The following is a 12635-nucleotide window of genomic DNA, read 5'->3' as shown; positions in this document are numbered from 1 at the left end:
CGCATTGCAGTCACCGTTGTCAGGATTTCACATCATCTTTTTCCATTAAGGCTCCAACTTTTATTTGATCGCACCTCATCCAAACAATCTTGACTATTGATCTGTTTTGTTGAATTGTCAGCAGACAGTTACCTCCCATCTGACGCAAAGTGCACGCACACACACACAAACACACACAGCGGGGCTTTGTAGAGGAGGTGGAGGCAGAAGTATGCGGAGGAAGCTTCCTCCAGGTCAGTCCATTTGGCCAGCTGACATTTAGTGCAGACAGGGTAATATGCTGATAAGAGCCCCTTTCAGGTCACCTTGGTAAGGCTTGAGTTAAAATGGACTTGGGTTGAAGGGCAGCCACATGCACCATCTGTCTGTGAGTGATGGACATACCAAGTGTCAAACCTCTTAAATAAGAACAGCGGAGGAGAACCTTTCAGCGGATTCACGGAGCCCCAGAGCATTTTCTAATTAGCTCATTAGAGACTGTCTGATTGCAATCACTTCAATTTTAAGAGTTTACTCTCTTAGATTTAGTTTTAAACTGTCTCTGCGGTTATCCGTGCGATGTCAGGTCTGTGCGCAGCTGTGAGATCTATACGGGAGCGCTGTGTGTGGCGCAGACATCATCAGTCTGGATTTCACAAATTACGGGTATTACATGAACCACAACTCAGAGCTGATGTAATGTTCAGCTGCTGCAGCTTAGCGGTCCTGATGCTGAGGGTCAAAAATCTCCATAAGGAAGGAGCCGAGTGCGTAAGTCTCGCCAGTCTTCGGCCACCTCCCACCATATGTGCCATTTCCTTCTCGCTGGGGGCGTGTGTGTCAGTCATTTCATACACCCCTGAGGCAGGCATCTGGATGCCCTTCACATGATGCTTTTACAGTGCAGTTACATTATTTAATCGACCCCACTTTAAAAATAGCCCTTGATCAATAAAGGCTTTGAATTTCTTGCAAGCTTCAACGGTTCACCTTCAGGTTCTCCCTTGGGGAAAAAAAAAAACAAAAAAAAACACACACACACACACACACACACACACACACACACACACACACGCACACACACACACACACACACACGCGCACACACGCACGCTCTCGTATGACATTTTCAAGAACTGTTTTACCTCTATCAGAATCCTGCAGTACTAAATGTGGAAATCCCTCGACTTTTATGACCTTGAGTCACCACAGCAAGATTCAGAAAGAACCCCATCATTGTGTGATAGTGAGTTTTAGAGCACAAACCCTACAGTATGAACTCAGAACAGTTCATATCATATGTGATGATCCGATACCTGCTAGCCCACAGAGCTAAAATTACCCCAAGGTCTACAAACAAATGCGCAAAGAAGTGGCCTCCAATAAAGACAGCTTTAAGGCTGGAGCCAGAGCTGTTCAGACTGTCTAGGTCACATCAGAATACAAACTCATTAAGCTTTAAAGACAAACAGCCTCATGTTACACTCCTCTGTGTTGGCCATTAAATAAAGCAGCATTCAACAATCAGACACTTTGTGTCTCTGCCAATTCTCCACCGCTGAATCAAAGGTCCCATGTTCTGAAAATTCATTTTAGCATTTTTATTTTAAGCTTGGAGATTTAAAAGGAAGAGAAAATATAAGGTTGTCTAAAACCTCTATTGCTCTAGTGCCCCACCAATTACACATCGAAAGGGGAAACTTTACATTATTTTCCACCTCTCACCGCCCGCTACGTCAAAAAGCGTTTGCCAGAGCTTCTTCTCATTTAAAGTCCATCTGTAAAGGGTCTCAGCTACAACCAAAGCATGCAACACGTCCTGTTGTCAGCTGCAAGAGCAGACACAACACTATTCAGTTGTCCCTTTTAACCCATTTTTTTGATGGCAACATCCCAACAACTAAAGGAAAGCCTCCTCCCCTGTATGCCACTGCAATCCGACAACAAACCAAGGATTAAATAGTGAAAACACCTCATGAAACTTAAATCGCAGTTGTAGGCAATTTCCATAGCCAATGCTCTTCTAAAAATTATGGTTTGTTTTTAAATGCAATGCCACCTGACAAAATCACGATAAATCTGAGCTAAAGCCAACAGCTGTGCTGTCATTTCATGTACATTTACTCAGAGAGTTGGCTAAAAGCAACAATTTATCTTCGCTCAAGCACTTTTTCACATCCAAACAGCAGCTATACTGGTTCATCTGCTCAGCAGGATTTAACTCTACAGACACTGAAAAAGCCAGTCTGGATCAAAGCTAATAGAAAAAACCCCAGGAGCATAAAAGCTTGGTGGAATAAAAAGTCTGTGGTGGCACTTTGAAATTTGAAAGACACCTTTTGGGGCCATGTGAGCTTCATATAAACTTGTTCAAAAGGGGTAAAATATTGAAATTTTAAAGGAACCTATTCAAAAAGCCATCAGTGAGGGAAACCACTGTAATGTTATGGCATTTCTTTCAAAAATGAATAAAAGGAGATGTTTTTACTCACTTAAACCCTTAAAGCATGTGAGTCTGGTAACCTCACCCTTTAAGCAGATCGCACTTGGGTTGCTCTTGATGGTAAAGCTAACACCAGTGGACTTTAACAAGAACGCCAAGCTAAAGGGATTTTGGAGTCTAAAATAATAAAAGACAAAGTCCATCACTCCAGTCACTAATATTCAAGTATGCAGAAGAGACGGTGCTGTCCATGGTGCTGCACAAAGCACAGAGACATAACACATAACGAGTCTTTAAATTGACTTGCGGAGATTCAAAACCTGAGATCTCGGGCTTTACCGCATGAGTGAAGTCAGAGTGATGAACGAGACAAATGAAAGTGACAGGTGCAGTGGCAACTGGCCGCAGCAAGCACTGCATTGTTTACAGATTTCTCGCATACTCACCAACGTTCTAATAAATGTGAATTTTCAGTGCCCCAGACAAACTCTCCACCTGCTCCTCATTATCAAAATGGCCAGATTAGTTTTCTGTGAGTCAGCTAATGGATTAATCAACTAATTTTATGCGCTATATGGGAACAAACGGAGTCTCATGTAACTGGCTGCGTCGGAGTGTAGGGAGAAAATTGCAGTTTAATTACATAAGTGGTCTCTTTAGGTTAAAGCTGAATTGATGTACGCATCACAGGGTGAGATAAGGTAGTCCTAAAGGAGATTTATGTGCATAAATTAACTTGGAAGTGTTTGGTATCAAGGGCCATGTGCACATTTCTTTTTGCTTTGTGAAGATCCTGGAAACGGCCCAAATCGTAACAGCTCCACGGATGGTAAAAATGATAAGCTTCAATGTTTTGTTTTGGGGTTTTTTTAAATTGCTCTAAGCACACCAGTTTATGCATTTGAATACTGCACAGACAAAATACTGCGAAACGAGGTCACCTTCAAATCATTACCGGCACTGGGGAGGCAGCAAAGAGCCACTGTCCACTCTGATAAGAAAGAAGGGGGAACCCACAATTGATTATTCAGAGCGACATAAAAAAGGAGTCATAGAAACCTGTGGTGTTAATAAAAACTTCAGCTAGTACAATTATAATCACTGAATGCAAATGAATTGAATGTGAACAAAAGCCGAGCTCTAGCAGGGAAGTACGACACAGCCAAGACAGCTTGAAGAAACTAAACAGCCCTCCACTCAAGCCTGTAAAAGTTGACACTGTATGTTTTGATCACTCCATTACTCTCTTTTGAACCTTTGTTTTCTTCCCACCTCTATTGACTTGTCTAACAGGCCAACAACAAGGTAAAACCTCCAAAACAGGAAAACTAATTACTGGCTCGACAGTAGCGCTCAGCCCTTCCTCCCTCCTCAGACAATGAGCCACAGCTGGAACGGATGATAAAACTTGGACTCCTCATCGTCATGGTGAGATCAAAGTTGCAGGCTTTCTATTTTTAAATTATTGGACTCTGGCTCCGTTGTTGCTTGCTGCGCACTTGTCTCTCTCTCTCTCTGCATCTATTTCTATACTGTATGTGCTCACAAAGATGTGTCCATATTACTGTAAAATGGCACGAACGGATGGAAAAAACACAGAAAACTAACCTTTCTTTAAAAAAAATAAATAAAAGGATATGAAAAGATTGATGAGTCATCATGCTAAACAATGCTCAGGTATTAGTTGTAGGGTTTTTCTACTAACCATTATGTGAGCATCTCTAATCTTGGGCCTGAAATGAACACACAGAAAGATTATTGACTCCGTCGGCGCCTCTTTTTCATTTTGCTCAAAAGCAAGGTCCTTTCTACAACTTTGCTTTTAAAGGATAAAACCATAAATCTCACTACTTTCAAAGAAGTACACCACCGTGCAGCCGAAGGACAGAGATGAGACGCCCAATCCTCTAGAATCTCGCTGTACACTGGAAAGTGGGGTTAATGTTTCCTGCGTTTTTGCACAAAACACGCTCTAATTAAAATGCGCATTTCAAGAGGATTTCCCAGAAATTAGCCTGGCAACTCACTTTTATTATCCTTTCGAGCCTAAAATAGCAATATGAAACAGATGTAGTTTATAATTTATGCTCAGCAGTGTCCATCTGGACTTTGCTAAAAAGGAGTGTGCAGCCCGTCATGACGGTAGATAATCCCACGGATGCGTAATACGAGGCAAAGAGTTCTCGCACAGCAAGCAGCCATGCAACAACTGGTTTTCATGTGTGAATATACTGAAGGCGCAGAGCGTCATCGGCATGTGCAGCACTGGTGCCCGAATGTCCAAATCCACGGGGAGGAAAGCAGTCTGCTCTCTGCACAGAACATGCTTTGTAACCGATCTTTTGAAGCACGTCCTGATGGAAGATCTTGCCTCCGTGACGCTATTTATAGCTTGGTAATGCATCAGAGGTCGCACCTTCCATCTCAGCAGTAGCAACAACTGCATCGATACACACCGGCTCATCTGACACTGATGATAGCAGGAATCTAATAGTACGGTCGAATGCAGATTCTGACTTTGACTCCAGTCTGCAGGGTCTGGTCGAGTATCTCAATTCTGCTGTGACACTTTTTATTGTGCTTGATTGTTGACAGCCTTCTGTTACTTATCTCTCATTTCACGATCTCTGCTGTTGTGTTTAGTGGAATAGCATGATGCAGTACACTGTACAAGGACATTAACCATTTAATTTCTTTAACGTGACTTCACCACATTCATCCAGAAATGCCGTGTCTTTCATAAAACCATCATGCGCAAAGTGTCGGGTAATCGGATCTGCCTGAGCCAATATTTTCAAAAGCAGCCTTTCAGTTCATCAGCTGAAACAATGTGAGAGGTCACAGGATAATGTGATAGCAATAGGCCTGGGTTAGCCAGGCAAGGTGATCCAGAGGAGGCAGTCAGGATGATGGCCTCCAGATGACAAAAGACCCTTTTTGGTCCGTGTTCAGCCAGATTAGGTTCTTTAAATAGTTACTTTTTTATAGTGTGGTTAGGATGCCAGCATTGATTGGCTTGGCTTACTGGGCTGTTGGACAAATGATTGCTGTGGTGGGACACCATCAGCATGCCAATCCAACTCTACTACACACGTATCTGCTGTTTTTGCAGTAAAAAATAGCCAAAGTTAAGAGCAGCACTTATCTATCTTGCAGTGGCATGACGATCCAAGCTTGTGAGGCTAAAGACAGACCTACTATTTCTACTGCGACCTCGAACTGTGTCTGTACAGTCTGCCCATTAAGGATTTACTGGATGTGTGGGTGACAAGCATTTAGATGGGGTGGAAAATTAATCAAGCACTGGGTGGCCTCCTTTGGCCCCAGTGCACATACTAAGTGACCCAGCATTTTGCAATCAAACTGTACACAGGCTTGAGTTGACTCTGTCACATAAAGTCACTTAATTCAGGACCACATTAAGTAGATTCACTATAAGAAAACAGATGAAAGTTAACAGCAGTGTTACAGTAAAGTGGCCCATCTTTGACCCACAAACCATCATAGCTAAGGGCGCAGATATGCACAACGCTGAAGTCACCTTTCATCACCATCCTGAGAAGTTTAGCTTAAGGCATACAGCACATGTCAAAACAACAGTGGCACACAACATATACTGAAAGCAAACACATATTCTGCAATACTTTTAGAGACAGAACTGACACTATGAAATCAGTATTTCAAAATAATCATTTCTATAAATTTAAAGGATACCACGAGTCAAACTCCATTTGGAACTGGTTAGAGAATACACATTTTTCCGTAAGGCAAAAACAAAATTTATACAACTCTCATGAGCATTATCTCTAGAGACAACCTTTATTTTTCCAACACAACCTGAACTCTAAGGAAAGCTTACACATTATTTCTTTAAGAATAAGGAATAAGGAATAGTTCTCTTTCTTAAAGGACATTTTAAAGCAATTTTTTGGGTGTTGGCTGCCTTTTAATCTTTTCTCTGTCAAGATGATCCAACACTGCTTCAATAAGGCTGAGGTCCAGGCTATGGGGAGGCCAATCCATGACTTACACTTTCCACTTTGTGTTTTTCCAATTGAGGTATGCTTCTACTGCAGTGGCAGTGTGTTTAGGATCGATGCTATGCGGAAAAATTACGATATTTCTAATCAAATGCTTTCCAGGTGATATTGCCTAATGGGTCAAAATCTGATGCTACTTTTCAACTGGGATAACAGCCCCAACAAATTTGTCAGGTCCTTGCCGGATATTTTTCCTAAGCACATGAATTTCCGCTATTGTTAATCTGCTGTACATATCTTTTTAGTCCTGCCACGTATGCTGCCATGATTCATAGGTCAGTGTAAGTATTAATGTTGTCTTAAAAAACATTCTTCTGAAAACTGCCAGGTAGAAGGACTGGACTGAAAATGAGCTAAAATCTGAATAAAGACTTTGAAAGACACTTCAGAAAGCCTGGAGAGATACTGGTTAAGATTCATCCCATATGAAGAAATTAAATATTTCTTATTATCTGTTTTGAAATCCTTACTGCAAAATTTCAACAATAACAACAATAATAGCAGTAAATAAGAAGAATAAAACTCATTAACAGCAGGTAAGGATTATACCACAGAAGTTAATATGGCCTTAAGGTAGCAACCCAACTCTGTGGGCAAGTGTACTTATTGTGAGATTAAGCAACAGCTAATTACTCACTAGGTAAACAGAAGTACTAGCTACCATCAGGAAATGAAAAGGTAAATGCTTCCTTCCAATATCTGCTTGTTTCAAAGTTGTGGACATGTGGTCTTACAATGTGTGTTACTAAGCTTTTACATCACTTATTCCAATAAATTGTTTAAGCATTGCCTTTTATAACACCAGATATATTTGAAAGGGATCACTAAAATAAACTGAGCTTCCTTAGCATTAGCACCCATTAGCTTTCCAGGCTACTTTGAAAACTTAGCAAAGTTAGCGACATGCAGTACTGTAAGCTTAGCTGTAAATTTAGCTGGTGCTGTCTCTTGTGCAATGATGGAGAGAAAGCAGGAGCTAAAATTACAGCTATGTTAGCAATATAAACTTAAAGGATGAGCATGCTATGTCAAACTGCCATAACTTATCATATCAGTTGCACCTAACTAGTCTGATGTTACCCAAAGAACGTTAATGCTAAATGCTAATGTTCTGCTAGTAGTCACATAAACTTGAAAACATTCTTTAAGATTCATATTTTGGGAGTGAATGCATCCATTCACTTGTGCTAGCAGAGTTTATTTTCCACCTCCAAGTAATTCATTCATTGCCTGGTAAATAAGATTGAACTAAACTTCAAGTGCAGCCAAGATTAGCCTGCTGGAAGGAGTGTGAAACCCTTCATATGTTTTCACTCCCCAAACAACGTGAAGCCTTGAACTTGTTAAAATTCAAAGGTGCTGCTCTCCTATTTTACTGCATGTCCAGGTCGGGGTAAGTGCTGACCATTCATAGTTGTGCAAATTGGATTAAGAGATTATAGAAAATTGCACAAACTGATGATAAAACAACTGTACGCATATAACTTTCAGTAGCCTGTGCGTAGCTGTGGCAGTTCTCTTATTGTCATACTAAAAATGTTAAATCTAGGCCCACGGGATTAAATAAAAAAGAAGAAAGGAGAAAAAAAGTTTGACACCTCTGATTTGTCCAGTGATCGAAAAGCCAACAAAGCTCTCACCGGTTAACTTTCTGCCTGGAAGCTAAAGCATTACTTTCTGTGAAAATACGAGAAACAAAGTCATCTATTTTTATGTTACTGGGAGCAGAATAAACAAGACACACAAAAGAAACCCTTTGTGACAGAAACAAAAAAAAAAGAAAAAAAAAAAGAGCAAGAACGTGGTACAAGCAGTTATGTAATGTGATGAAAGGTAGCAGTCACAGATGGTACAAAACTCACGGATGACTTCTAAATGCAGAACACCAAGCTGGGGGTTCACGTCAAACTCAGGATCTAATATTTCATAGCACTTACGGCATACATGCAGGATTAAACGGCTAGCTGCCAATTATCTTACCAAGCAACCCTCACATATCACAGCACAACATTTCTCTCCTGTTTAACAGTAACACAAAAGTGACACCCCAATCTCTTAAAGAACCAAATAATCTCAGGGAAGCCCCCCCTTTGTTAAACCATGTGTTTTACTCAAGGACATGGGACATAACTATACAGCCCAGCGTCCCTTCCATTGCAAGACTGCACCGCACCGCTGTATGGAGGATTAGGAACACCTTTGAACATATCCACAACAATGAACAGATTTAAGGGCTACTCAGTTCATCACAAAAAAAGCAAAAATAAGACTCAGTTTTATCTTGCCTAACATTTTTATGACTCATCGTACCATCCATCGCTCACGTATGAACTTGAGCATACACACATACACACGCGCGCCTGCTCGTATCAATTAATTCTCAAAATAACACTCGTGCCTTGAAATACACACGTCCCGAAAGTGTCAAAGCTTGATTAAACAAGGGTGTTTAGATGATTATGTTCTAATAATATTTGTGCCTTTGCAGTTCTATTAACCCTGTCGACCCAGACTGCAAAACAAAAAGAGGTCAACAGACAGCCTATATAAGTAATTATTTAATAATAATAATATTGGCATTTTTCACACATTTTGCTTCCTTCATAAGGGCGGATGCTGAGACTTGCAGCGTCGTATCGCTGTCCTCAATATAAGAGAGAGGAAAAAGCTCAGTTTGTTGTAAGGAATGCTGAGATGATGAAGGGTTTTAATCGAAGCATCTGTCTTGCTCCCATTTTTTTTCTCCCCTCTGTTAGAAGTTGCTTTAACGACAGACACAACACACGCGCAAGCTTCTCTGAGCCAAAGTTCCCAGAATCCATTGCAATTCAAGGTCAACTGACTCTTTTTCTGGCACTTGGCAAGCGCAGTTTTTTTCTTGTGCATTATATGAAAACAATACAGCTTAAACAGCACACAGGTGCAAAAGGTAACTGCTTACATGAAGTGGGTGAATTTAAACAAAAAAAGAAAAGAACAGATCAGTTTATTTAAGCGTTTAAGTTTTTGAACAGCAGACAGGTGCTACCGACTTCGAGAGTTTTTCCCTCAGCATTGTGTAACCTGCTGTTTAAATATCACTTATGTACTTAGAATAAATCCCGATTTAGTGAAAGCTTTACAATGCATCCTTCTCCAAATTTCATTTCCATCTCATGTCACAAAGAAATCTAAATTCATCCGGATAATCTCTACACAAGTATCAAATTGCAGTGCGGTGTCTTTTGCCCTCAAGTGTCATTGGTGGTGGGGGTGAAAGTGAAATGAAGCAACACAGCGATTTTGACTGTTTTTATCCGGGAAGTATTTGATGTTTAAGCCTTCAAGCGAGGAAGGAAAAGAAAAAAAAAAGAATTCCACTTAAGAGTAAATGTGAAGACACTCACACAGGGTTGCCGTGCCAATTCTGAAGCCATTTACTTGGCGTGGTTTACCTCATCAAGCTGCGTGCGTTTGTGCGCTTCACGTGACAGTTTGGTTTTTTATGTGAGAAATCTTTAACTGCAGGAGAAAAAAAAGAAAGAAAGAAAGAAAGAAAGAAAGAAAGAAAGAAAGAAAGAAAGAAAGAAAGAAAGAAAGAAAGAAAGAAAGAAAGAAAGAAAATCGCTCCTGAGATTTTCCAAAGCATTTGGTTGTCAGACTGGGAAACAATTTGTAGAGCTTAACCCAGAATTACACATTTGATTCTGTTTTATTAATCCCACAGTGGAATACAGTATGCCAGCCCTGCACAGCAGCGACGAGTGAATCATACTGATGTACAATCAGTTTAGCAGTTGAAAGTGCTCCATCCTCAACGCCCACAGAGTTTTGATTATTTTTGAAATAATGAGCGTGTGCGATGGAAGACAGTAAAGCATATGTTTGGCATCACCAGTCACATGCTGGAAGATCTAAGAGATAAGTGAGGAGACAATGGTTCTATTTGAGAGAAAGGCGTTAGATACATATCATTTTAAAGCATGTCTCCACAGACAATTTAGGTTTGGGTTATCAGAGCAAGTCTGACTTTATTAGAGTAGCATCTAAAGCTGCGTGGAATGACTGAAAGGGATGAATGTGCCCATACCAGAGGAGACATCCGAGGTCATTTCTAGCAGCCAAAAATACTAAAACTAACGTCTGCACACCTACTTTAACTTCTTTATTGTTTGAAACTATCATTTCAACTCACCTTGGGTTGTACCTCTACTTCTACCACTTGGTTCTTGTTCATGCAATCTTTGACAAATCCTTCGACATTGCTGTTGAACTTCATGAAGATCACATAGGCGGCGTAGCCCGTGAGCAGCGTGATACTTTCCCACATGGAGATGACGTTATCCAGGAAGAAGATGATGAGCAAGATCAGATCCAGGATATAGAAGGATACGTCACGGAAGAGCGGCCACCACGTCAAGTTGAGGATCTCCTTGGAGAAGATGGCGCACATCCCAATGACAAAGAGGATGTTGAAGACGGCCGAGCCCACGATGGTCCCGATGCCCACATTGCTGTGCGAGATGAAAACGCCAATGACGGAGGTGAAGAGTTCTGGAGCTGATCCTCCCGCAGCCATGAAGGTGGCGCCCGCAACGTCATCGGAAATGGTCAGCTTTTCTGTGATGACTGTCAGCGCCGGGACAAAGAACTCGTCGCACACGATGGCTAACGCGATGAACATGTAGATCATGCCAAACATGTGGAGGACCACTGCTCCTTGGCGCCTCTGGGAGAGGGTAAAAATGTCTGGTGGGTACTCCCCCTGGCTGTCGTTGCTATCTGCTGTAGATTTCATGGCTATTGGCATGTCAGCTGACACGTTGGGGTCTCTCTGGTGTTGGGTAAAAAGTAGGGTCCTGTGTGGGGCCGACTGATGGAGACTCTCCTGGGGGAGCACTGGCTCGCTGACACCTCCTGAGTTCCAGGCAAAGGCACTGTAGGAGACAGCACTTAAGGCCACCAGACTGAAGGCCAACCCCAAGATTCGTGTGGGCCTGAACTTTTTCCTCAGACACCGACGGCCCAGCTGCTTACAGGCAGGACCCAATATGGGTCTTGGCTCTGGAGAATCCATGCAGGGTTGATCTGACCCCATGTCTATGCAGCTTTTGGTGTCCTCTCTCTCAATAGGTGCGCAGAAGAGGGGAGAGTGGCGGAGCAAGTTTCACCGGAGACAACGCATCATGTCGTGTTTGGTTTCAAACTAACTGAATTGACAGTAGGTGTTTCCCAGGGTCTGGTTTGCCAAATGATGTCGTCATATTCGCCTCTGATGGACAGAACAAGGAAGAAAAAAAAAAAGAATACCGAGTGAGGGAAATTGAAGAGGTGATTTTGATATTTTACACAAGGTTTATTTGGTTGGTTATTAGTGGTCCTAAAAATCTAAGAATGATTACAAATTATTAATTTGTAATCATTCTATCATAGTCAAACTAAACACACTAACATTAAACAACCAGTAAATCAGTGTCACTGTGGAAGACTCCACTATAAACCCACTCCCCAAAAAACATCAGGCTAGAAGGAGACATGTAGCAAACAAGATCCAAGAATTAGAGCCATGCACGTGCGGCTTACTCTGCTTAAAGCATTTTTAATACATATGACACGGACACTGTTTTGAACTGTTTCCATCTGAGAGGATGGAGGCAAGCAGTTAAACAAAGACGCATATTAAGGAAAAATACATGCAGAATTCACATGATCTGAAGTCTGAACATTTGCACGCAAATCCACCATGACTTTGTCATTTTTGGCCTCACAGCGGAACACCATAAGCCCCCCTACTACCGAGTGTATTTCTGAATCAACAGCACTCCACGTTTCCAAGTAAACCAATTCAAACCACAAGATATGCGAGCAGAGAGAAAACTTATCTCACTGACAGATTGATTGCAGCTGATCCTGATCGAACCCTTTCAATTCTGATTTTATCCAGCTGTTCAACAAAAATCATAATGAGTTTTTAAATGTATTTATCTATTTCCTGGGACAATATCAACGCAAAAGGCCGACGGTTTACGGACACCACAGGGCTGCAGTCCAAGATTGTAAACATGTAGCCTCCGACGACGCTGCGCAAGTGGAAGCACATCAAAACACGCACGCCGTGTCCTATTTGACTTTTCACTGATGCTGCACGGATGGTCTGACATACCAGCCCCACTGACAGCTCTTTCCCCCCGTCT

The 12635-nt window shown here is 41.6% G+C and overlaps 1 protein-coding gene across 11 annotated transcripts in view; it reads right to left on the bottom strand.

Moving 5' to 3' along the window:
- LOC113018628 (sodium/potassium/calcium exchanger 2) overlaps positions 1 to 12635 on the bottom strand; it is a 48996-nt gene that overhangs the window by 35763 nt on the left and 598 nt on the right. For 6 of the 11 annotated variants that reach the window (XM_080298333.1, XM_080298336.1, XM_080298337.1 and 3 more), the window contains exon 2: positions 10638 to 11713. In XM_080298333.1, the coding sequence (XP_080154459.1) occupies positions 10638 to 11539 (902 nt within the window). In that variant the 5' untranslated portion in view covers positions 11540 to 11713. Of the gene's footprint in view, positions 1 to 10636; positions 11714 to 12635 lie in introns of all 11 variants that reach the window. The other 5 variants (XM_080298334.1, XM_080298339.1, XM_080298335.1 and 2 more) reach the window with 1 other exon arrangement.

This window comes from Astatotilapia calliptera, chromosome 3, assembly GCF_964374335.1.
Source record: "Astatotilapia calliptera chromosome 3, fAstCal68.1, whole genome shotgun sequence".
Lineage (NCBI taxonomy): Eukaryota > Metazoa > Chordata > Actinopteri > Cichliformes > Cichlidae > Astatotilapia > Astatotilapia calliptera.
This window is presented reverse-complemented; position numbering and strand designations above follow the sequence as displayed.